Here is a 26671-nt window from a genome sequence, read left to right as displayed (position 1 = left end):
GTGGCGCCCTCGTTGGGTTCCCTCTCGTGACGTCATTACGTTGTAAACAAGTTCGATGGTGTTAGTAATGGGCGTGGTGGTGGAAGCCTGAAATCATAGTTTTCTCATAGCAACACTGCCAACACTGTCAAAATTGGAGTTCTTACATTCCTCTTATTTCCGTCGATGAGACATCCTTTGCTGTTGTCATTGTCAGCATTCGGCCAATTGTGGTGGGCCGACCACAGCGACGCTTTCGATCGCTCACGTTGTCAATGGGGGGCACAGACGTTACCATCTATCCATCCAGTCATCCTTTTAGTTGATGCTTCTCACTTCTGTCTACAACTGTAAAAGATTCCCTTTTCACACTGCAATTAGTGGTCTTATTTTATACCCCCTCCTAGAGCACTGCACGGGCCGGAATTTCTAGGCCCGACCCGGCCCAGTAGAGGCACTGCCTGGGCCCGGCCTGAGCCCGACAAAATTTTTAATTTCTAGGCCCGGCCCGACCCGGCCCGGAAGAGACACGGCCCGTGCCCGGCCCGAGCCTGACAGAATTTTTCATTTCTAGGCCCCGCCCGACCCGGCCCGATGGCTGTAGCCCGAAACAACCCATTCCCATTTGAACCGGTCCCGTTTCGACCCGTTCCCGAAACGAGCTCCCCATTTGAACCCGTCCTGTTTCGACCCATTCTTTAAACGCCCTTCCCATATGAACCCGTCCCGTTTCGACCAGTTCCCTAAACGCCCTTCTCGTTTGAATTTGTCCTGTTTCGACCCATTCCCTAAATGCCCTTCTTATTTGAACCAGTTTCCGAAACACCTTTTGCGTTTGAACGCGTCCCGTTTCAACCCACCTTTATAAGTGGGTTGAAACGGGACACCGCAACCTCGCACACCGCAACCTGCACACCGCAACCTCGCAAAAAGTCTCCATTGTTCTAAGCCTGGTCTGCGCACCTTTTCTGTTTAAGAATATGTTCTGAAGTAGCTTTACATGTCAACGCATTCTTAAAATATACAACCCTTTCAGGCAAGCTTAAGTTTGATATACAGTTGAACCTTGATGTAACGAAGTCGGTAAAATTCGCAATTTACTTCGTTACATTGAAATTTCGCTAAATCAAAATTTGGCTTTAGCATGCGAAAAAAAAAAAATTCCGAAACATTTTACGGGTATGAAAACTCACCGAAAATGACATTTATTTAGGGGCAAAGTAGTCCGCGAGTTTTGCTTGCGCCTTGTCCGACAGTAGCAGCGGCGTCGGCGGCGTCATACGGCGTTCGAGCGCCGAGAGCGCTTGCACGGCATCTTGCTGCCCATGCGACGCCGTGTACCACTGTGCCGTGTACCTCCTCAGTACGTCCATTGCGTCGAACACTTCCGGAGTGCTCGTGATCTCGGCAGTTTCTTCAGGATGGCGTCCAAAACGTTTGCTTTCTCATCCAAAGAAAGAACTTTACGTTTCCTTATGGCAGCAAGCACGTGAGTGAACCGCCCGGTTAAAAAATAAAGCTGTTTAGTTTAGGCGGTGCCAATGTTTAGTTTAGGCGGTGCCAACCTACACAGCACTCTTGACCGCACAGTTTACTTGCCCCCTTGCGCCCACAGTGTGCTTGCGCCTTTGCTTTACATCACGCTCGCAAGACGATAATCGGTCTTTTCGGTCTTCTCCTAGATGGCACTGCCCGTGCGGTCGCGCGGTATCGCGCGGATCGCGCGGTCGCGCCATCACGTCGCTCCCCCGCTGAAGTTGGCTCCCGCGCTACCCGCGGTACAGTGGACCATGATGATCAGTGAATGTCAGTGGTGATGCTGTTATGCCGTGTTAACTTTTTGCTCGGCATTTTCTGGCCAGCCTCGCGGAATCCGCTTTGCCGCATGCCTCGCCGGCGCTACCGGCGCCGCATCCTCGGGCAGCCTAGGAACGTTGGAAGGCCTGTCCCCGTGAAGTAACCTATCAAGCGCTCGCGTTTGCGCATAATTTTTTTTTTTAACCACAATTTTTTTGCGAAGTTGTTTTTTAGAGTTGATTTATTTATTGCCTTCTATGGTAATGGCGCTTCGTTATATTGAAATAGCAGCAAAATAGACTTCGTTATATAGGGACTAAAAATACATGGGGTCTATGGGCAAGAAATTATGAAAAATAAAATACTTCGTTAAATCGAGGATTTCGTTACATTGAAGTTCGTTATATCGAGGTTCGACTGTATTCCTACTTAACGTTTTAAAACATTTTTTCAAGATGGTTCCCAAAACGTGCAAGCGCGAAATGGACTGTACACTGCGCGACACTGATACCGCAAACACGACGTTGGCTCATTTTTCGAATTTTACTTCGAAATGGTGTTAGTAGGCACCAAAGTATACCGCTTAGGTCTGTGGCCGAGATGAGCACTTCTAAAGACACTAATAGTTTTGAAAACAGCCTTTTGATTCTATGAGATAAACATAAAAACACGATGATCGCTTGTTCGCGCTAATATAGTGTTGCGCTCTGTGCAAGAGTCTCAGAATAACGTACTCAAGCACTTTGGGCAAGCTAAAATTAGCATCGCCATAGGTTTTACATCGCAACGCTATTTTTACGGTACCCAAAGCGCTTGCATACGTTTTTCTAAATCTTCGTAATAGTGAACTAGATATTTTTGAGAGCGATGAATCAGACAGGTTGACAAGCATATGACTGGGACTTTATTTTGTTTACAATTTATAACACTGAACCCTCGCTCACACGGAAAAAGTTCTTGTGCCGCGCCGGTCCGGGCCGGCCCGGGCCGGCGCGGCCTGAGAACTTTTTTGTTCTAGCCCGAGCCCGGCCCGGGCCCGAGAAAATACGTACTACCCTGCCCGACCCCGGCCTGCGGGCCAAGCCGGGCTCGGGCTTTCGGGCTGGCTCGGGCCCGTGCAGTGCTCTACCCCCTCCTTCCCCTTCCCCCACTGGCAGGGGTACTCCGTCACCTTGGTGGGTCTCCAAGTGATCCCCGACACATCGGTGGTCGAGAATCACTGCTCTAGGTTCTAAGAGGAAAAGAAACAACAAAACTGGCGATTGCTTGTTTGCATTAACAGTGTCGCATCGTGCACAGGTGCTCGTGTATCTAAAACATTTCACGGAGTCGTGCTCTTGCACCTATGCCTTTGGTGGAGCTGCACACGAGTTGCGCGTTAGAGACGGAGTAACCAAACCTGAACTAAGCTGGCCATTCTCCTCGTGCCGACGTTTAAGCCGAGTTGTTTTCTTGAATCCACATTGTTTCTTTATCCAGGTTCGGATGAAGAGGGAGGCGATGGCAAGAAAAAGAAAAAGAAGAAGAAAGACAAGGAGGAGGAGGACAAAAAGAAACTCAAAAGGCCGGGCTCTAAACAGGTGGGTTTTCCGTCGACAAAAGCATTTTTTACAAAACTCGACTCGCGCATATTTGTGAAATAGTACAACTGTGTTGTTGATTGTCTCTCGGAAGAGTTGCTTAGCCTATTCGTGTTGCCAAGCAACTCCCCTGTAAAGCGTAACGTTTGTTTCGCTTTTAAGGTTGTGGGCGGTAGACATACTGCTCCGTGCTGTGTTTTCTTTAGCGAAAGTTGCAAGAGTATGAAGTTGTTGTCGTCGTGCGCTGTTGCAGATTGCGGCCATTCAGGAGCACCTGAAGAAATTGAAGGAGGAGGAGGAGAAGAGGAAGCAAGAAGAGGAGGAGAGGATAAAGGCCGAGGAAGAGGCGGAGAGGCAGCGTGAGGAGAAGGTGAGTGCACACGGCCTTTTTTTCGACGCTAGGTGCAGTGGCGGTTTGTCCCAAGACCGGTTACTCCAGAGTTGGCGAGAAGTGGGGCTTGCATTTACGCGTGGGTGTACACGGCTTGCACATGGCATTCTCCTGCCTTGCCGGTGGTTCCTGTTTGTTCTTGCCGAGAAGAACCGACTCGATCGTGAAAAATCTAGGCTGCCTAAAGTATAAGCTTGGTGGTGAGGAAACCACCACCTTGGCAACTGATGTGAAGTTGGTGAGAGCTATGAACAGTCTGGAAGCTAAACCTTTATTTGGTACCGGTCGTAGGCACAGCAGAAATTAGTTGCACTATTTTTTATTTTATTGGTTTTGACAGCTTAAAGACTCCCTGTGTATACTACTATCAACCTGCGAAACATGGAATTGTCTGGTTATTTCAATGCATATGGAAGAGCGAAAAAAACTGAGGGAAAGCATCGGAAAATGGTAAAGTCGAGGAAAATGGCCAGGTGTGCAGCGCTGTGATGCGCAATGAAGCAGGAGGGCGTGTTGTGCAGTGGCGTGGATGGCGTCTGCGCCGACTAAAAGTTGCTCAACTCCGAGACACAAATGGGCAGAATAAGCCACCGCTCTACTTTCCGTATTGAGGAGGTACAGCCCAAAAAGCTGCTGCAACCTCGTCCTTCGCATGTCATCTTTTTGTAGTAATCGGGGAATTTAATCGAAATATGATGGGAAAAATGGGAAAAGTCGGGGCTTTTGAGAGAAGAATTTTGGCAGAAGCCCTGCTTTAGAGACAGGTTAAAAAGGGTAACGGGCGGACGAAAGAGGCACGTCCGAAAATTACACTCGCAGTATTGAGGGGTGCTGTTACGCTCAAAGTCGAATGTGCAAGGACTAATGTGGAAGGCATCGATGTCAGAAGGGCCTTGTGTAGAAGTAACTGGCGTACAATTTTGAACACAGCAGTTACAAATGGGTGGACGGAGAAAAATCTAAGGGTACACCTTGGAAACAATCAATCGAATACTGCCACTGCGCATATTAACGAGTAGATACCTGCCCGAATTTCTTTTATGCGCACGACTCGGCTGTTTCTTCTCACATTCAGTTGAAGCAAGAGCAAGAACGGAAGGAGCGCAAGAAGCAGAAGGAGAAGGAGAGGAGGGAAAGAGCGAAGGCGGAAGGCCGTCTGCTGACCAAGGCGCAGAAGACTGCCCGGGCGAGGATGGAGGCCACCCTCAAGGCTCTCAAGGAGCAGGGTGATTGGCCGCGTCTTCTTCTCTGTCTCGGGGGCGGAAGCGTCGCTCTGGAAGTGGGGCAACCGAAGGGCCTTCTCGTTGTTCTCGTCCCGTCGAGGACTACGGCGAGCATTTTGTCGTAGTGCCCGGAAGACCGGAGCACCTCGGCGCCCGGTACTGGAGTTTCTGCGATAGACGACCATTTGCTAAATCCCCGAAGTGCCCCAGCCTGCACTCGAGGAATCATGGGAACGGTGTTCCTTCAGCTCCCTAGTGATCGGTGATTTCCACCAGTTCTATAGTTACACAGTTTTGAGTGCAATTTGGAGTTACCCTGAACAAGCGTTGTATAGAGCCCAAGGACCTGTCATATCACTTTTAAAATTTTTCGTCAGTGTCGGCGTTTTCAATAGTGTGCATGCTGCCCACCTTTCAACCTGGCTGAGCTCCAGTCGGCGACGGAGCAAAAAGATGCGTCCAAGCTTCCCCCGGCACCTCGCCCGAAGCTCGGAAAGCCGCATCTTCGAATCGAAACCATCGCCGACTGTGCCCATTCTGCACCAAGCGCCGAAGTGGCGGCGCTCACGAGAAAATCGGGAAATGCAGTGCGCCGTCGCCTACTCAAAAATTGAAAACCCGCCAGAGGCACCTCGGAAAACCGTCTAAAACCTCTGAATTTAAGGCGCGGTGCTGAGAATGGCTGTTTTAACGCCGTGCTTCGACGTTTGCCACAACAAGCTTGGTTTGCTCCCCAATACCTCAATGACAACGCAAGCGTTATTCTCACTGAACATTTCTGTTGAGAGTAAGCAAAAATAACAACCCCCTGACTAAGTTATTGCAGAAATTGGGCTATTTACGGTTGATAAGTGTGAACTGAAGGACATTGTAGACCGCCAGAAAATGCTCTTACACAACGTGAAAACGGTTGAATATCCCGCCAACTGCAAAACGCCAATTTCTCCCTCTAGGCAACTCGGAAAAATAGTGATGGGGCAAAACTTTTTCCAGAACAGGTTTGGACCCGAAACAGGGGTTCCGAAAAGTTTCGGATGGGCGGCCGAACCTCGGTGTGTTTCGTATAGGTTCGGATAGTTTTGAAGCGTTGCCAGAGTGGCCAGACCACATTATTGAGTGTTGCAACACTTTTAACAAAACAGTCTTGTAAACCACATTAAATAACTAAAATGTTAAATATAAATACTTAATGGAACAAAATAAACTTATCGGAGATATGAAGTAACAAACGACGTGACACAAAATGTTGCGATTTTGTGTTGTTGGTCAAAACTAGGGGTGTGCGAATACCGAATAGTAGTTTTCGAATCGAATACCGAATCGAATCAAGAAAAAAAAGCCAAATATCGAATCGAATATCGAATAGTGATTTTATTTGCGGGTATTTTTCAAAGTGTGCGGCGGATGAGATTTTTATATGCGCAGAGTATGCGCCTGTTGGAGAATAGGCATTTTGTACGAAACAAAAGTTAAAATGTAAAAAAATCTGGTGAAAATAAAATAAAAAAATAAATAAAAGCAGTTGCTGTTGGATGTTGGACACTAGAGATCCAATTTTATGGCACAAATATAATCTATCTACCCTAAACATTGCAAAAAAAAACTACCAAAGTTACAGCCACGCATGCCTTTTTTTTCTTGTTAAAAGCACAACCGAACATTGCGACTTTCTTTTTTTCTTTTTTATAAATATTTGTATATCCCAGAAAAGGGGCATTTCGCAATATTTGGTTTCCATTTTAAGGAAGAGAAAGGGCACCCAGGATTTTATTTCACATAAATAAACAGATAGGTGTTAAATCGGAGTAAACAGGCTTAAACAATATAATCTGAAGCAAGAAAAAAAAATGTGGTTAGGTGGCGCAAGACACCGTCCAACTGCCGCTATGCATCCATTTTTCCGTCTATCTATCCTGTTTTAGAGAGCCTTGATTTAAAAGAGGGAGCAAGCGAAACTGAAACTGAAACCACGGTGACGGCTCCAGCGCAGATTGGTCGTAAGTGCACGTGTGTTGTGTTGCCGCGTGGAAAAAGGCGAGCAAACAGAAGGGCAACGACGCCTGCCCTCCCTGCCCTGCCTGCCCGATCCCGATCGACGCTTTCGTCTTTTCGTCACCGTCTCGCAGTTTGTAATTCAAACGCGGCTATTGAACGGTTGGAAACCCTCTCAAATCTAGGCACACTATTTTTCCCTTCCGTTTCGTTCCGAATCAGAATTTGCGGCTTGCGGTTCGTAAAGGATGACGACGGTAACTCGGCTGATTTCATCGGCGTGGTTAACGTGGTTTTGTTTCTGTGATCGTGCAGTCGCCAATTTCTGTGGGTGCGGCCCAAGTGTGTTTTACATCGGTGCTTCGATTTGAAACAAGGGGCTTTACTCGTGAAAAGAATTAGGCATGGCGCGGGATTCCGGCCTCCCAACCATTCCTCTCTGGAAGCGGCGCAAACGGGATGTTTCGGTTGTGATTCAAGGGTAGATTGTGTCACGATCATGAGTAAATCTGCGTGCTATAAAGTTTGTGGCGTTCGTTACTTTTCTTTTTTCTAACTTGTGGGTTAGATTTTTGTGGAATGGTAGGACCAAGAGCTGTTTTTTGCATGATCTGTCGAACATCACGGCGCTTTCATTGGGAGAAAAAACGGCTTTTTTGTCAGCTCCGCGCCGACCGCGCGTCTTTGGCCGAATATATTGAATATTCGAGTGACCGAATACTAGGAGTTCGATTTGCGAATCGAATTATTCGGGAACTTTCTATTCGATTCAAATTCATATATTCGAGTATTCGCACACCCCTAGTCAAAACGCTTTTGATTTCAGAACTTCCATAGTCACATTGTCACGCGACCAAAACAAAGCAGGCAGGTAGCTGAAATCGATTAGCACAAATTGCAATGCTCGTTTTCATCACTTCAAAAGCTTGACGACGTGTGTGGTGTTCGTTCCAAGTGCCAAGTAAGTTGTGGCTTACGTTGCTACAACACAGGTGACACGTTGAAGTGACTGTGTCGGAAGATCTCTGACATCTGTGTTATGCAGTCGAGAATATATGCGGACGTGCTGCCCAAAACCTCTTGTACTGTGTACGTGTATCATGTTTATAAGAAGGGAACATTGTAGGTTTACGTACAGTTCATTCCAACAAACTTGTTAAGTGTATCATAAACACGGGTACTGTTTCAAAGAGGACGTACCGAGCGACTATATTTCGCAGAAGCACAGGCTGCAAACAAACAGTAGTGACAGGCCTTTACAAAGCTAAGGCTATTTGCACAGTACAGATTAACGAGGTTTGCTTCATTTTCCATCACTAACTGCTGCAGTGGCTATGTACCGTATTTGCACGAATATAACGCGAGTTTTTTTCCGAAATTACGTGCTCCAAAACGCACCTCGCGTTATATTCGGAATCGAGTTCAGCCACGAGGCGCGCGAGTCTGGAGAAAGCCAGAGGAGAAAGCCATCCCTTCAGCTCAATGCAAAATATCCGGTGGGAAAAGAAGTGGGAGTGTGGAAGGGAATTTATTAGCTATTGGGCCACGTGATGGGGAGAATAGAAAACATAAAAAAAGCATTTTTATCGCTTTTGTGTTTGTACAACGCGCGCACGCCGCAGAAACTCGGCGCGCGCGCGCGTCATGCGGGAATGCGGGCACTGGACAATTCGAGTCAAGGCCAGCAGGGCGAAGTCAAGTCAACACAAGCCAAGCCAGGGCCACTAACCGCGTTAACGCCAAGGTTTACGCAATCGTGCAACACGAGGCATCTGTTTATGCAGAGGGACCAGAACAAGAAGTATGATCGCGTATCGGATTCAGCAGCCTTTTTTTCTGCTGCGCATTGTTTAGTTTCTGCTCCAGAGTGATCCGGTGTTTGTGTGTTGGTGCTTCTGCTTCCTGCCTTGTTTGGATTGTGGGCTGCCGAGGAGCTCGCATGGAAGAAAAAGGAACTACCAGACAAGCAGGTGCCGTGCTGCTGCTTATCTGCGTAGTCGCCAAGTGGATTGTAAACGGAAGGACCTGAGCTGTGAGGATGAGTGCAGTCAAAACATAAACTGATATTTCTTCTATGTCCATTTACTTTTCACATCTGCTATGCCCCCGAGTGCGAGAAATTGACGCGGCCTCGGTTCGCGTTATAATAGTAATAATTTTTTTTTTCTTTTTGAGGGCATCAAAACCTGCCCTCGCGTTATATTCGTGGTCGCGTTATATTCGTGCAAATACGGTAACTCATTCCTAGTTCTTCAGAAAGATGCTAATTCATTGCTTACCCGAAGACGTTTATTGCTCGTGCATCGCAGTTGGGCGCCTTTCACGCAGAACATTCCGCTGAAGACAACTGACAGCGTGTTTCCAGGGTGGAAAGGAAATCCCCGATCAGTCGACCATGATTCGTGACCAAAATGTTTGGGAGGCCTACACCCAGAGCTCTTGACGCTTGGATACGCACAAGCTACCATAGAACTTTAATTGAGCTTTGCTTGTTGAGCTACTGCCTCCAGTTTGGCCGTCACTTCAAGCACAGATCAAGAAAGCACTGAATGTGTCAACGCGCCCGCAAGCCTCATCATGGGATTGTAGGATCGGCCAAGATCCCCCCACACATCGCGGGCAGTCTGGTAACCTAAAACTAGGGGTGTGCTAATACTCGAATATACGAATTCGAATCGAATAGAAACTTCCGGAATAATTCTATTCGCGAATCGAATTCCTAGTATTCGGTCATTCGAATATTCAACATATTCGGCCAAAGAAGCGCGGTTGGTGTGTAGCTGACAAAAGAGTTGTTTTTCGTACCGATGTTAGTGCCGTGATGTTAGACAGACCATGCGAGAAACACCTAATGGCCCTACCATTCCACAAAATTCAAATGCACAGGTTAAAAAAATGAAAAGTAACGAACGCCACAAACTTTATAGCACGCAGACTTACTCATGATCGTGACACAATCTAATCTTGAATCACAACCCAAACATCCCGCTTGCGCCGCTGAATTCCGCGCCATGCCTAATTCTTTTCCCGAGTAAAGCCGCTCGTTCCAAATTGAAGCGCCCATGTAGAAGAGACTTGCCCACACTCACAGAAATCGGCGACTGCAAGATCACAAAAAGGAAACCACGTTAACCACGCTGATAAAACCATGCAGCCAAGTTGTCGTCGTTGTTCTTTTGGTACCGCAAGCCGCAAGTTCCGAATTGGAACGAAACAAAATGGGAAAATAGTGTGCCTAGATCTGAGAGGGTTTCCAACCGTTCGATAGCCGCGTTTGAATTACGAACTGCGAGAAGGTGACGAAAAGGCTAGAGCGTCGATCGGATAGGCGTCGTCGCTCCTCTGTTTGCTCGCCTTCTTTCCACGCGACAACACAACACACGCACACTTACGACCAATCTGCGCAGGAGCCATCTCCGTGGTTTCAGTTTGGCTTGCTTCCTCATTTAAATCTAGGCTCTCTAAAACAGGATAGATGGACGGAGGAATGGATGCATAGCGGCAGTTGGATGGTGACTTGTGCCACCTAACCACGTGTGTTTTTTTACTTAAAATTATATTGTTTAAGCCTGTTTACTCAGATTTAACAGCTATTTGTTTATATAAAATAAAGTCCCTTAAAATTGAGACCAAATATTGCAAATTGCCACTTCTGAGATATACAAATATGATAAAAAGGAAATGTCGCAATGTTAAGTCGTGCTTTTAACAAAAAAAACACACGCTTGGCTTTAACTTTCTTTTTTGTTGTGACGCTTAGGGTAGATAGATATGTTTGCGCCGTAAAATTGGATCTTTAGTGCCCAACGTCCATCAACAGCTGCTTTTATTTTCTTTTTTTTCCACCGGAACTTTTTTACATTTTAGCTTTTGTTCCGTACAAGATGCATATTCTGCACCAGGCGCATACTTTGCACAGATAATAATCTCAATATCAGCACACTTTGAAAAATTCATACAAATGAAATCACCATTTGATATTCAATTCGATATTCGACTTTTTTTTCTTAATTTGATTTGGTATTCGATTCAATAACTACTATTCGGTATTCGCACACCCCTACCTAGAACTGATAGAATTTCGGTCTGTATTAAGGTGCAGAGTCTTTAAACGCTCACAACGCCTACAAAACCTACGAGGAACAACGCCACGTTGGCTAGATATCGACGAAACTGCTGAACCTTCGAAACAATAAAAATTTCGTCGAAAAAGTATAGGAATCTTTTAAAACAGTCCGACACCGAACCTCCCGGAGTTTTGCCCTGTCACTACGAAAAACTGCTAAATTTAGGGGGATGGAGCGCTGACACGCTAAGTATTGGGCAGGAGATCGAACTATAGGGGGCGCTCTGACCCGTTTGTTTTCCCCACGCTCGGTGTTTACTCAACACAAGGCCTGTGCACATGCCGACAGGCCTTATGGGCATGGCCATGTCATCTTCTACAATAGAGCGCGGGGCACAGTTTAATCTAAAAAATACTAACAATCGACAAAGCGACGTTAAGTGCCGGCTCTATCCGCAGAGAATGCGAGCTTGACCCACTTCGGCTTTTGTGCTGAGCTGGGATCGTGCATGCTGCATTGTTCATGCAGGCCGTAGCGGAAACAAAGAGCCCCTCCTCCCCCTCGCCGGAGAACACGAACCCCAGCCGAACGCTGACGCCGCGTTCGGTTGTGTGGGCCGAGCGCTGCGTCATTGTATTTGTTGTCCCCATCCGTGTAGTTGTTAAGTTAACCGCTTGGGGCGTCATGGTCTGTCCTCCTCCCCAATAGCTCACTCAGTGACTCAAGGTTACTCGCGCAGCAGCATAGACGTGATTCTTTCAAGTTGAGCTTGCAGATGGGGGTACCACTGGTGGCCTTCCTGGTGGCATGTTTCTGCTTCCCCATAGTTCGTACACACTCGCAGACTGAATCTCAGATTGGGGTTTCAGGTATCGAGGTTCCCCAAATTGGAGAGAAGAAAGAGAAACCGTCGAGGGCAATGGACAGGCGGAGGATGCAGAAGAAGAAGCCGGAGGACGGGGAGAAGACAGGTGAGGACTCGTTGCTCTCCACTGCCCAGCCAATTTAAGTATACCAACAAATTTGGTCTCAAATTGATTGCTGTTAACCTATTCCATCAGCGCTGATGGAACGAAGCAGTTTGTGGGTTTACAAATCGAGTGCAATGCCCCTAACCATGCTGCGGTGTGAAAGGGAGATTGCAAAAACAATTTGCTATGACGTAATTGGAGATTGAGGGAATTTGGGGACTTTTACATCCCTTCGGGATGTTATGAGGAAGAAGGTAGGTGTCTAGGCACCAGTTTAGGAATTGATTGTTTGGGGGGATCGATGGATGTTATGAGGAATGAGGTAGGTGTCCTCACTGTATGACCCCGGGCTGGCGGCGGTATTGTGCTGGCCAAATTTTTCACCTACAGTGGGGATGCCAGATGCACATTAGGGCCGACTAACTTTGTGCTAGTATCATTGTAAGCGCAACATAATGTTTTACCGATTGTTTAATAATGCGTCGCAGAGGAAGTCCCCCAAGTCCAGCTGGAAATCCGGGGGCCCGAGGGAACGCCAAAGACGGACTCCGAGGATCCGGGGAAGGAGGGCTCGCCGACCGAGGTCGCGGCCCACGAAGAAGACGACGTGAAGGACGCCTGGGACGCAACTTCGTCGGAAGAAGAGGAGGAGGAGGTGTCTGAATCCCAGACGAAAGCCGAAGTCAAATCCGAAGTCAAGGCCGCCCCGGCCAAGAAGAGGGAGCCTGCAAAGAAGGCTCCCGCCAAGAAGGCGGAGTCGTCGTCGGAATCTTCGTCCTCCGAGGACTCCGACTCGGAGGAGGAGTCGAGCGAGGAGAGTAGCGACAGCGAGGACGACAAGTCGCACTCGAAAGAGAAGGTCCTGCAGAGGATACAGGTGAGACGTCTGTTCGTGCATTTGCGACTGCTCGCGGCTGTGTGCCTCGAAACGTCACGGGGGAGCACACTGGCGACATTTATCTGGTAACTGTGGGACAGTCGGCATTTCCGTGCATGTCTTATTTCCTTCGCCCATCATTCTTTCTTGGCTCGAAAAACTTTTGACATTGTTATAAAGGGCCATTTCTCATGGACGGTACATACACTTGATCTCTCAAATGCCATGAAACCTTGGCTCTAGCAAAGTGCAGTTCCAGGGTCACCTCACAGATGGCGCCAGCGTGCCAGTGCCTTCTCGAGTAGGAAATTGCAAGGTGATAGTCATAAGCAATTGCAAGTGTGTGAACAGGCCTTAATAGTTAGTGGTGCCGAAATAGTTAAAGGGTAGAGTGTAGTGCAACTTCATTGGAAGAGGCTCATGCGTCACAAAATGCCCTTGCAGCGAGTAGCATACTTTCCGGACTATAGATGTCTAAAAGTTTAAATTTTACTCGGTGCGGACTATCTACAGGTGCGGACAGTGCAACGATTTGTTTTTTTTCGAGATTGTTCCTCATGACGTGACGCGGCGGATTTCGCGAACGATAGTTTATGCTAATGATTGCTTTTGTACGACACCAGCTTCTCCGTGCGATAATGAAGTGGGCATCTGTTGTGAAATGTGCACCAGATGCAGATTATGCGCACGGTGTGCAACTATGCACAGGGGCACCGGAAAAGTACAATAAATAAATAAATAGTTTTCATGCGACATCACTTCCCCTATTCCCGCCCGCCGGCAGCCATTACCAGGTACTGAGAAGCACACGCAGTTGGCGCCGCTGCTTGTGTGCCACTCGATTACGACATTGCTACGGCATACACATCGTGCCTATGTTGCAGCATCCATGTGCATGATTACAACACAATGTTTGTCATCCGAAACAGGATCACTAAACTGAACATTTTAACTCGACAAAGATTCATGAAATGCACCATGCAAACCAGCAAGGCTCGTGAAGGGCGGAGGTCCTTCACCGCGTTCATAGCCCAGATGTCGGGTGGGCATCCAGTCAGGGTTCGTATCGTCCACGAGTTTCGAAGGTTCGCCCACTAAAGGACAGCCTGTACTTGAGTCATTCAAAGTCGCAGCAGCTGAGCTGTACAAACTTGTGCTGCCGCTGAAACAGCATCAATACGAGGGGCTACGAACACCACAGAGAGGAAGCTCGGCGACAAAGGCAAACGCAAAGAGAGCAGCGGTTGCTCAGTGTCCGTAATCTAGTAGGAGGTAGGTCAGTGCCTGCGGCGTGACGCTACCAGGTACTGTGAAGCTACCTTAACCGCAGTGGCAAGGCGTACAGAGTATGAACGTAAATCCGGGGTCACACTGCTTACACATCGTAAAAAAGACGGACTGCAAACAGGTTTGGACCCAAGCCCCCCCAGATCTGTGCTTTGAATGCCGCGTGGCAACCAGTTCAAGGGCAAACTTGGCACGCTGCATTCGCACTACGGATATCGTAATGACTGATGTCTTGAAGGAGGCTATGGCCAGACTGTCTCTTGTATGACATATAAGCAGTGTGGACCCGGCTTAAAGTTTTAGCAATTCATGTATTACAGACGATACATGTATTCCTTACCAACAATGAAACAATGATCAGAGACACGGTCATTGTCAAGGCTCTTCAAATCTTTCCTCTGTATGCGAGCAAGCGAGAAGCTCTGGTATTTCTTGGACAAGGGATTTGTGCGCTCAAACTGTCGGTTATCACTTTTGGCAAGAATGCAGCCTTATATTTGGCGTTTTACCAATCTTTGTGGAGACTTCTGCTGCGGCAACCGAACGTCGTCATTACTGCACCACTATGGCTGTGAGCTCATACAACACGAAAGAAAGAGACGCACACAAAAAACGATGCAGCGGCGACCAGCGTTGTTGGCAGCAGCCTGAAACCAAAAGTATGTAGGTGCCTGGCGACGGCGATGACATACCATAAGCCCCGGCAGTGACATCCGCGAAAACTACTTATAAAGGAGGTGCTCTCAAGCTTCTTGATCTCGGGTAATCCCTAGCTGCTCCGAGCGACAGACGAAGACCTCCCGCCCCGGAGCTCTTCCGCCAAAGCGATTTGGAAGTTTACGAGCTTCACGAAGAATGATGCACACACAGTTTGGATCTATAGTCACTCGTTGGCTTAGAACGGCAAGGAGGTCCTTCGGTTGTCCCAGCCTTTATGCGGTCGTCCTGCCTTCGATCTGCGGAGGTAGGAAAACTGTCACTTTGGCATGTCGCAAGCCTCGGGTGTGCTTGTTCAGCCGTAGCGTGTTGGAAGGCAGCGAGCGCGCTGGCCATCGGAAGGAGACGTCCTGCCGTTCTTGTCCCATGAGAGACTACAGTGTTCAGTCCGGAACTCGTTGACGCACTAGAAGCGTAAAGGGGCCGTCCGATATGCTACGTGTTTCGAGTGCCCTTTTTTCCTGCTTTGCAGAAACAAAGAGAGGAAGCCGAGAAGAAACGGTCCGTGGACCACCTCCGTTCTCCGGTCATCTGCGTTCTCGGTCACGTCGACACCGGGAAGACCAAGATCCTCGACACGGTAACTGGAGCCGTTCCACGTTTCTGTTGTGTCATAGTGTCTGGAGTATGTCTCCAACCGGTGCGTGCACTGCATCCTCGAAAGTGGTCCCTCGACGTCCGCCCGACGGCACCGTAAAAGGCTCCGGCCGCTGGGATTGCGACGTCCGACGGCACAAATCGTCAACTCCCGCGATGCAGTTTGCGGCCACGTTGGAACCATTTTCAGTGCGTGGGCGAGATAGGACGGTGGACGCACCGGTCAAAGATGCATTCCAGGCAGAGGTCGGCATTTTTGGTCGACCCGATTCGCTCGTAGCTTGCTCAAATGAAAAAAGTTAAAAGCTCGCTCATTCTCACTCTCGCAGCCGCACTTACCTTCAAGTTCTCGCTCACTAACTCATACACTCATCAAACTCACTAAACTAACAAACTCGCCCCTCTCCGGGCTCGTAGACTCGCCGAACTCACAAACTCGCACCCCTCACCAAACTCATAAACTCACCAAACTCGAACTCCTTAACTCACTAAACTCGCACTCCTCACTCAACCTCAAACTCGCGAGTTTTCGAGGGTTAAGAACTCGCTCACCCTCACATCACGCCTGATGGATGAGGGTAGGCAAGTGCACCCCTGAGTCAGTTCTGTTGTGGCATGATGCCAGGCATTGTAATTGTGTGTTTGCCTGGCGTGCCTTTCTCTGAACCGAGACGTGTCTCCATCAGATCCGGCATACGCATGTTCAAGACAGCGAGGCCGGCGGCATTACGCAGCAGATTGGAGCGACCATGGTACCCCTGGATGCCATCAAGGAGCAGTGTAAAATGGTCAAAGAGGTGAGCTGATGCCACCCACCTTGCTGGCAGAAAGATTGTTTCTAAAATTGTGTGCGTGCCGTATACTACATAGCGAAGTAGCATATAACACTTTTATAAGCGTTTAAAATCTTTATTTGGAAGACTAATATGTTAGACATTTTCTAGAAAAACTTAACTATAAAAAGGTTCTACTGTACCGGATGATTGGGAGAAAAGAGAGCCATGCTTTTCTTACTGCAAAAATAAACTATGCATCGTCGAAAAGTTAATCTTTGCCCAAATGTGGTGCTAGTGGTTTGAACCAGATGCCAAATTTTTTATAACTTGCAGTTACTACCCTCTTTGAAATTTTTAAGCAATTTCCAGAAACTTTTAGCAATAAAATGGGGCCCGTTCTCAGTAGCAGGCGGCATTCATCTTCATGCACTCGCAGGTTTGGTTGGCCGCCATTTTCCTTAGAAAATTCCGGAAAATTGCTCTTAGCTTGGTAATTATGGAACAATAAGTTCTGAAACTTTGGCATGTGGTCTCAGCTGCTAGCACTACATTCGGCAGAGGTAGGACATGGCCTTTTTACAGTGCACAGTTTATTTTTGCAGTGAGAAAAACATTGCTCTCTTTTCTCCCAGACACCCAGTACTATAACCTACTTCGTAGAACTCTAGAAAACAGTAAAATTAAAGTGTTAGAGTACCGTAAAATACCGAGTAGTCATGTGCGAATACTGAGTTTTGAGTTTGAAGCGAATAGTGGTTTTGGCCAAATATTTTCTAATCTAATAGTTTTTCCAAGCCTTTAACTACTGAACCATGCTTAAATGAAAATCGAGCTGAACTTGTGAAGGTTGTTCCCGAGCTTCCCCTTGTACGCTTCTAAACTCGGTTAATTTTAATAAAACTATATTTATAAACTGTGGCATGTAAACAACAAATTTTTCACAGCTATTCAAATCGAAGGAATTTCTCAATCTGCTCGCTATATGCAAATATCCTTTTTTCCTTTTCAGAATTAACGAATAAAACAAATTAAGTACAAGTGAATACAGGTTATCAATACATCGCTGCCTATAGACCGACACGCGGAGCGGCTCTGTTTACCAACACGGCCGGAAGGCCGCGCATGCGCGGTAGCTATGTGGGCAAAAGCAGCCCGGCTCTCCGTGTTTTCGCCATTGCGCTCTATGGCGTGCGCTCGTTGTTGACGTTGTAGGGACGCTTGTATCTTTATTTGTGCGTCGTATTTCCTCATAACGTATGTCGTATGCTATGCACGACTATTTGAGGTCGTTGCCCGAGCCTGAACGGTAGCGGTATCGAAACAAACTGTGCGTGGACGGCGTTGCCTACGAGGATCCGTACGCCGTTAACAAGGCCTGCTGGACTTCCGACGTAAAGTTGCTGCCACGGAAGTCGACGGCTCAGGTCGTCGTTTATTTAGTTTATTCGCCAAGCCAGTTCACGGCCAACACGGTGCAGGCGTACAAGTCTCTCGAGGTTTACGATTACATCGAGTCGGTTTCCACACTGCCGGCGGGATCAGCAGACTGCGGGTCTGCGGAAGTGTGTGTATCCATTAATTGATTAAATACACAGAGCGTCTTCAAGTCAAGGTATGATATTTTTCATACCCTCATGACCACAAGGCATTAGAACCAGTAAAGATTTGTCCGTGCTGCAGTCTTGGCGATAACAGGTTACAAGTAACGGCGTTACCAGGAACGCGTTACTTTTTTCAGTAACGTAGTAACCAACTCGTTACGTTTTCGACACAGTAGCGGGTAGCGTACTTATGTTACTATTTCAAGTAACGTAGTTACGTTAGTCGTTACTACTTCCGCAAGTCTGAAAGAAATTATACTTCAATTGCTTCCGTTTTTTGGGCGTCAAGCCATGTTTTTCTTTGCGTTTTTTCTCGTAAGTATTTAGGTGAAACCGTAAAAAGAGATAAAGCAATTATGTTCAGTTTCTGCATGAACATAACGTTTCTTGATATATGACCTGTATCGTCAAAACCGTAAAATGTGTTAAATCATAATTTAAAAAAGTAACGCAGAAGTAACGTGCCTTACTTTTCATCGGTAGCGGTAACGCGTTCCTTTTATTTTTAGATCACGTAGCACAGTAACGCGTACCTTTTATATGCTAGTAACGAGTAACGTATTTCGTTACTTTTTTTTTTTTTTTTGTAACGCTTACAACACTGCCGTTCTGTCGCCGATATCCTTCTGCTCGGTAGCACGGGCGTAGCGAACCTCCGACGAGCGCTTGGCCGATGCGTTGTGCGCGAGCACCGTCGGAACAAAATCTGGGCGGTCTCGATCAGACAGCGGTTTCCCTGCACATAAGCAAGCCTCAGGACGGAGGTTGAAATGGAAGCCCCACTTGCCTCTAAGAAAGTGATTGCCGCACAAACGGTCGTTCGCGCGAGGCGACCATTCTTTTCGATCCACGGATATTATCCACCTTCTATGCCTTTCAAAGTCTGCCGGGAACTTGTGGAAACTCACTGCGCTGCTTTTCTTGTACATTTCGGTGCAATTAACGGCAACACAGCTTCGGGGCATGCTGAAATGCTATGACGCCCATGCGAAACGTGCGCGCTTTTGCCCACACCCCCCGGCTCCGGCGCGATCGCAGCGCCGCCGCAGCTCCGTGACGTCAAGCCCGCGTGTCGGTGTATATTTCACAGCCGACGCTAGAGCTGAAGGGACTAATGAGACAGCGTCAAAAGCGCACCATCATGGTGTTCCTGGTGTTTTTGGATGTGTTACATTTTCGTTGAACCAATCATAAACAGAGGGGGCCCAGTGACTTATGCTTTTAACACTGTTCGATTTGTTTCATTACCTCGTAGCGTTGGCTTCGTCCTCACTTCCGCTGAAACGAAGTATAGCATATACACATGCATAATCGCGGCCAGTTAGCCCCGTTAAGTTGGCTTCTCACCGAGCACCTGTGCGCCGCAGGGAAGCAATACTTGCGGAGCCTGCGAGCTCTGCGGATGTTGCTTCCCTGCAGTGCACAGGTGCTCGGTGAGAAGCGCACTCAACGGGGCTAACCTGCCGTGATCAACACTTCGAAATGTATGAATAAAGCAGCTCATCTCGAAGTGAATATTGAATAGCATATTATCTGAAACTACTATGAGAATATTTGCACGACCCTAATACCGAGGCTTCCCCCCCCCTTCCATGATAGGCGCTAACCCTTTAGTGTTGGAACATTTGGAAAATACAAAAAGGACATATCTTTACATATTGTTGACCTCAGTTTCACACGTTTGTCTTTAAATTTTGAGTGAGCACTTGCTTGTGATTTTACGGTAAATAAAAAACTCTTGCTCCTAGTATCAATGAATGTTGGCACAACTTAAATTTCCGACATTTCACGTTAGGTATTTGAAACCATCACTTCATCTGTCACAGTTCCCCGTTAATGCCGCTAGGTCTTGTGCTTGTTCTGTTTCCCAGTTTAGGCTGCAACAGCAAGGCAGGAATTAGCAGAACTGAAGTTTGAAAACTACAGAAATTGGGGAGAATTGCGACTTGGCCCAAGCACCCTGCTTCTTCACTATTGTCACCTTAAATTGGAAAGGCTTAGGAAGACTCTGCCTCTAGAACGAGTGCTGACTAGTGTCCTGGGAAGTTGAACGGTGATTCTCATTTATCGTGATCTCTCGCGCAGTTCACGTCCAAGCCGCTGAATATTCCTGGCCTGCTGATCATCGACACCCCTGGTCACGAATCTTTCAGGTGAGGGCCGAATGACTTCGGGCGGCGAATGTGTCTGTTATTTGTAATTGCATTATACGAGCCGCGAGTCTAAAGAAAATAAGAAAGGAAGGTTTATTTTTAGAAAGAAAAAGGCCGTCAAGGTGTCTCAATTATGAAAAGTTCTTTGTTGACACTGCATTGGATGAGGGTGTGCATTGGATCATGTTTTTTACTAAAATATATCAGCTCTCTACAGCCCCCAAGACAGTTTTTAGGAGGGCTCTGTCCCTCCAGTCATACCATTAAAGTGCATGGGAGTTGTAGGACACCTGTACCTTAAGGGGAGAAATAAGTGTGGTTTGTACGTGACGTCATCACGTCAGGCCGATGGTCATTCCTTCTTGTTCTTGTTGAGAAAAACAAATTCGGTAGTGCGAAATGTATGCTGCTGAGGGTGCGTGCTTAACAGCCGGCCACCACAATGGCTACTGATGTGACGTCGATGCAAGCCACGCATGTGCGAAAAGATTTAATGAGCGACAAGTTAAAAAATGACTGTCGTGGGATTTGAGGCTCTTGGAGGCCTGTTTGAATACAGGATAGAACATTAGACAGATGATTGAAAGCTGTTGAGATTGTTTATAACTGTTGACTTGGCACATATCTATCAGCTATCTTCAACTTCAAGTGTGATACACAAAGCTGAGCACTAGAGGCCAGATTCATGAAACGACCTTGCGACAAAAAAGGTGCGTACGACAAGAACTAAGAAACGAATTTGTGTCCTTGAAGCGAGATCGCTGCAAGTTTTGCACAGGTTACGACGGAATCCTGCGACAGCTTCAGAGGTTTTAACACACTTCTTAGATAAAATTTTCACGGAAAACGTTGCTTGCTTTGATTAACGGGCTTTTCCTTTTCTTTGTGCTCTCCGCGCACGTCCTGATTTCAAGCGGCGAGAGAAAAGATGTACTCAAAAATGAATGTCGCCAAGGGCTAGCTAGGATCTCTAGGACTAGCAAGGCACTCCGACGCAACATTGCTCTAACGCCCATGGCTAAGACCGTCTGCCCACGACCGGTTGGCTTTCCGAATGGAATATTCCTGCGCAGCCTTTGTGGACCCTTCCTGTATTAATAGTTTTAACCCTGACCTCTATTTTCAAGAGGGCCAGTCCCTTTCCCTCGTCGTCCCCTCGTTTTCAGAGGTGGCAAATCTCTCGTTGAAAGGGGACACTATCCTCGATTCTATCTCCTTTTTTGTGTTATAGAGCTCAAATAAATGCCGTATGGATTGCCTTCACAACGTGGGTACCTACCCTTTTTGTTTTAGTATTTCTCTTTTCTTTTGTTATTACAATACGCCAAAACATGTTGAGTTTGGGCAGCACTTTGGCATGAGCTGCGATTGTCTACCGGCTCAGCGGTTCATATAATCGGGTGTAAAAGATTGTTCTCGAACCGGTTACCAAGTCGCAGTCCAACAGCACGGTGTCAGCACAGTTCTGCTCCCAATGTAAACAGGCACTTACGTGGCTCTTGTTGACAGCCCTTTAGTTCAAGCATGTCTTCCTGGACGTCAGTTCTTTCTTGCCACGAAAAACGCTGCGGCGATTTTTTTTCACGTGCGTTGCTCTGCGGGCGGTCTCCTTATAGCAATGATGGTAATTGTGTTGACTTTGTAGCGATCGAGTTTGTAGCAGTCGGCCAAAACGGTTATCCTGTCCTCGGCGAAGCTGGGCATTCTGGCCTGTTTAAATCAACATTTTGTAGTATCGACACTACAATGCATAGACACGATCCCCAGACAAGCATTACTGGAAAGGCCGCCCACATTTGTAACGATCCAAAATCCGTGCGCAGCGATCATGCCGAGCTCTCCGACTGGCCGTTCGTGTTTCTGAAGGCAGTGTTGCCATAGCAACAGCCCTCTGTGACTGCGATCAGGAGCTTACGGGACACCGGAAGTTCTTATTTTCCTGTACGACAACCACAAGAACTTCGCTTTTTTACTCTCACTCAAGAAAGCATTTGCAAATACCAATTTCACCACTTCCTACGACGTCTGTAAGTTACGAACTTCCTAGCTAAGTTGTCGTAGCCTAAGAAGTTCTTGGCTAATCTGGCCTCTGTTACTTATAGTAGAGCCTCGATCGAGCTAACTCGGCGGCTGTCTCTTGTGAGCCAAAGTGGCCAAGCTCGGTGCGTGCACCGGTGCAAGGTGGGGAAGCTTGATGGGAGTACAAGGGGAATTAAACAGATGGAAGTGCTTGCTCTCACTGGAGAAAGAGATCGAAGGATGAACAAGCTATTGCGAAAACCTGACTCTTTTTCGAGCAAATGATAAGGTCATGCCCACCGGGGAAGAAGGCACGGCTCAGATAGACAAGGAGGCGATGAAGAAGGGGAGCAGAGCAAAGGAAAGAGGGCGGCAGATTTTGGATACAGCCGAGAAGGCAGATGCAACGAACGGGACACTGATGCTCAAATTCCTATGGGAGCTCAACAGGATCGGCATTTATAAACCTTTCGGCCGGAAAAATGTACCAGCCAAGAACATGGGCTCTGTTGGAACATCAAGCGCGTTAGTTAACGGGTTGTGTGTAAACAAAAGGAGTGTGCTGAAGCACAGCACAGATAACGCAGCTGCAATTTTTGGGGCCACATAGCCACATCGTTCGCAGTCGCCGAGGGGATTCAAGCGATTGCAGACAATTCGGCCTCGCTACGTGAGCAAGGTTGAAATAAGTTGCTCGGGACACATTGGCTCAAAAGTCTGCCCTCCGACCTCCAACTCGGCCCCCTCTCGCAGCAACCTGCGGTCGAGAGGCTCGTCCCTGTGTGACATGGCGATCCTGGTGGTGGACCTGATGCACGGCCTGGAGCCGCAGACCATTGAGTCGCTGAACATGCTGCGTTCCCGCAAAACACCCTTCGTGGTGGCCCTAAACAAGGTGGACCGGCTGTACGACTGGAAGGGCAACCGCAACAAGGACATCACGGACGTGCTCAAGTCGCAGTCGCGCAACACCAAGCTCGAGTTCGAGGAGCGCACCCGGGAGGTGGTGCTGCAGTTTGCCGAGCAGGTGGGGCACCTTGACCTGGCGGCTTGTCCTTTACGCTTTCGTGGCCCTCTCGTCATTACGCGCATTTCCGGTTGCACGCCCTTTCCGTCGTTGCATGTGCATCTGCCTGCATGTCCTTCCTGTCGTCGCGTGCACATTCGGTTGCCTGTCAAACGACGTGCAGCCAAGCCCAGTTGCACATGCTTTCTGTTGTAGTAGCATGTCCGGTTGTATGTCGCTTGACGGGCAACAAACCCCGTTACATGTCCTTTGCATGCCTGGCTGTTTGTCCTTTCTGATTGCGTGTCCTTCTCGTTGTGGCGTGCATGTCCGGTTGCATGTCCAGCGTCTTTTCTGTACTTCGTCTCGCCTTATGATGACTACAGCCGCAGCTAAAGGTATGTTTATACTCCAATGTAACGTTGACGGGCGTGGCGTAGCGCAGCTCCTACTGATACTGATTGGTCGAATATATCTAGTTCCTGGTCGCCGGCCAATGAAAGGTACGCGTCCTGCGCTTCGCTGCGTTCATTACGCTCAACGTTGTAGTATAAACAGCCCTTAAGGGTCACCAGGTCTAATTGTGAGCCGGTTATTAGCTGCATGGTATTTTGCTCCGACGGGCGTATAACACCGGCACACAGATGCACGCTTCTTGGCGATGCACCGTCTCTAACCGGCTCGTGATTGGACATCGTGGTCTGTTGCTTTGGCCGTAGTCTGCCATAGGGTGATTCGAAGTACAAGTTCTACCTGCGCATTGTGGTGATGCCTCGAAAGCTGGTTGTCACATCCGCTGCGGAGAAGAACGGAAACTACTCTCAACATTATCTTGGTATGACGTTATGTATCGTGAAAGTTGTGTGCAACAAATGTGAAATTTTCTGAGCTGACACGCTTGCAAACTATCCGCTTCCTAAAGGATTTATCCGAAAAACTTTGGCTTTTCATCCGGGTTACGCACTGCGGCATGTTGAGATGCTTGGCCACAGATCGTCTTTCTCCTGTTCAGGGGCTGAACGCAGCGCTCTTCCACGAGAACCAAGACCAGCGGACGTTCATCTCGCTGGTGCCCACGTCGGCACTGAGTGGGGACGGCATGGGCAACCTCATCAGCCTCATCGTGGACCTGACGCAGAACATGATGGCCAAGCGCATTGCCTTCTCTGAGGAGCTGCAGGCCACCGTCCTGGAGGTCTGTGCGGCACAGTGTTTATCGGCCGTCCTCACATTGTCGGTGACCGTAGCACTCATTCAGATCTTGAGACGGCGTTCCAACAAGGTCCAGGTGTGTTCTCGAACGGGGTTTTAGCGAGAAAATTACATGGTTGAAAGAAGTCGATCCAGTCCAGTTGGGAAGGAGGAATCGGGGCCATTATTGGCTCAGGCATTCTACCATCTTCGGTTGTTACGGTAGAGGCTTGTGATGCGCCACGTGTTCTGCAATCAAAGCAGGGAGGCTTACGAGAAAAAAAATAACTACCTTGGAAAAGTCATGCACATATTAGGTAATGTACATAGTGCTAGGGAGTGCTGAAGTAGCATTTGAACTGGAAAAAAACGCTTTGCTTAAGGGCAAAGTGGGTGTTTGAGCAGCCCGTGAGGGTACTGTGTGGGACCCCTGTGTTCCTACTCAAGTTGGCTCATCTTTTTGGGCCAAAGTTTAGTATTTGCCTGGCAATTTAGGGCCCTAAGAGGCAGAAAAAGCCGAGGTATGGCCAAACTTGATATTTTTTGGCCAGTCTGAGTATATTGGCCCTAAATTGCCAAACTAGTGCCAAAGTTAGGCTTCACTGCTGGTCGTTCGGTTGATTTGTGGCATCTTTGGCTCATGTCTGGCACTTCACGAATTTTATGTGGCAAACCAGGGAAAAGTCAAAGAAAGACCAAAGAGAAGTACTTAATTGGTGCCAAAGTATTTTTCTTTGGCAATAAGAGCTTGGGCAAAACATTATGAGGCCCACAGTAGGCCCTAGAATTGTAAAAATCATAAAAATTGAAAAGCGCAAAGGACAAAGAAGAGGGAGGTCGAGCGCTTACTATCAGCTGACGATTTAATTGGGGCTGGGCGATTGATTGATTAATCTTTCGGTTCATCAAGTAATGCTTTAATAGCTACAAAAGCTTTTAACTGGCTACTGTCGAGACCAATTATAACGAAGACTGTTATAACGAAATGGCGGCTACAGCGAAGCGATCACGATTTCCCATTCTCTTTTGCACTTCGTTATAACCGAAGTCGGTTATAACGAAATAGCGGATATAGTGAAGTGATTTCCGATTCCCGTTGGCTTCGTTATAACCGGTCTCGACAGTAATTGGTTGATATTGAAAGCGGGTAAGCCATACTAAAATAAAAGAAAAAAAACTCATTGTACGCTTTTTTTTTACTACTGCGTTTTTATTTTTTCGTATGCGAACACTATCCTTTTCTTAAAAGGAAACTTACAAAAGAGAACAAAATTGTTCATGGTTAAGGCAGGGCTGGTTCCAGCAAGATGGCCTTGTCTAATTTACGAAAGCCCGTCAGGTTTTCTCGTTGTCCGTGACTCCAGCTAGTCTAGCGCAGAGAGGGCGCTCCTCAAGGACGCCAGGTTGCCGGCAGGCAGAGATTCCCCAAAAGGGACAAAGCCTTTCAGCTTCACTCTGATACCTGTCGGGGTTGAGCACTTTTTCCCTCGCGTCTCTGGCCTCGACGGCCGGCACTCGGAGGCGCTCAAGTTGACAATCGGAAACACTTTGTTCATAATCCGTCGTTGAAGTCGGTCTGACGGCGCCGTCAACCCCCTCGAAGCAGCCGACATTCGCAATGGGCCAGCCGCGCATCATGCTGCTCAATGGCGACGGGCCACGGGGTACATTGACTAGCAGAAAAGCCTAGGTGTGTCTCTCTGTCCCTCCATTGCTGATGGGAGGAACAGCAAGGTGCAGTGGGGATGGCACACCTCTGGCAATTCTGAAGTAGTGCCGGTCGTTAAAAAAAAATGACGTACCTGTATGGCGGCAAGGATGATTGTGAAGGAGCTAGAAACTCGATTGCTCGTAGTAGTGTTGAACAATACCAGAAAACTCCCTCTGCTCTCATCACTTCTCCAGAGGAATAATAATGTGCGAGTATCTTTTTGGCCGTACGCAACTGCACATCTTTATCCCCAGATGAAACTTCACATTGCAGTGTCTATCACAAACAAAAAAAGAACAAAGGAAAAAAGTGCTTTTGCCTTTTTGGTGCTATTATGCTTGGCATTTACGCGGCCGATTAATCAATTAATTAATGCATTAAATGGTGCCATTTAATCGGGTTAAAAAATTTACTCTATGCCCAGCCCTCTCGTAGTATTCTGAGAGATGCTCCATCCCGGAAAGATAACCCGCCCCCTATTTTCAGCACAATTTCATTTTCGAAAACGCCGTAAGATGGCGGCCCTGGCCGGTGGTGACCTCGGCTGAAAAATGGCGTCACTTGGCCGCGGCGGGGGATAAGCGAACATTGCTGACTGGGAAGGACAGTCATCTTTGATTCATCAGTTAGAGTTACACGTCTTGCAGGTTACAAAATCTAAAACTAGCATTTTTTTGTGTTTCTTTTATTGCAAAAAGTTAACCCACTTCTTATTTTCGCCCAACTTTGCTTACAT

The 26671-nt window shown here is 47.7% G+C and overlaps 1 protein-coding gene across 1 annotated transcript in view; it reads left to right on the top strand.

Moving 5' to 3' along the window:
* The window catches only part of LOC8034144 (eukaryotic translation initiation factor 5B), a 53689-nt gene that overhangs the window by 14604 nt on the left and 12414 nt on the right, over positions 1 to 26671 (top strand). Inside the window, exons 7-16 of the mRNA XM_029995791.4 lie at positions 3256 to 3356; positions 3610 to 3726; positions 4823 to 4973; positions 11899 to 12000; positions 12489 to 12877; positions 15354 to 15461; positions 16165 to 16275; positions 19941 to 20008; positions 22781 to 23054; positions 24046 to 24228. Of these exons, the coding sequence (XP_029851651.3) occupies positions 3256 to 3356; positions 3610 to 3726; positions 4823 to 4973; positions 11899 to 12000; positions 12489 to 12877; positions 15354 to 15461; positions 16165 to 16275; positions 19941 to 20008; positions 22781 to 23054; positions 24046 to 24228 (1604 nt within the window). The remainder of the gene's footprint in view (positions 1 to 3255; positions 3357 to 3609; positions 3727 to 4822; positions 4974 to 11898; positions 12001 to 12488; positions 12878 to 15353; positions 15462 to 16164; positions 16276 to 19940; positions 20009 to 22780; positions 23055 to 24045; positions 24229 to 26671) is intronic.

This window comes from Ixodes scapularis, unplaced genomic scaffold (assembly GCF_016920785.2).
Source record: "Ixodes scapularis isolate PalLabHiFi unplaced genomic scaffold, ASM1692078v2 PGA_scaffold13__105_contigs__length_92229423, whole genome shotgun sequence".
In the NCBI taxonomy this organism is placed as follows: domain Eukaryota; kingdom Metazoa; phylum Arthropoda; class Arachnida; order Ixodida; family Ixodidae; genus Ixodes; species Ixodes scapularis.
Note: the sequence above shows the minus strand (reverse complement) of the source record. Positions and strands in the feature narration are given on the sequence as shown.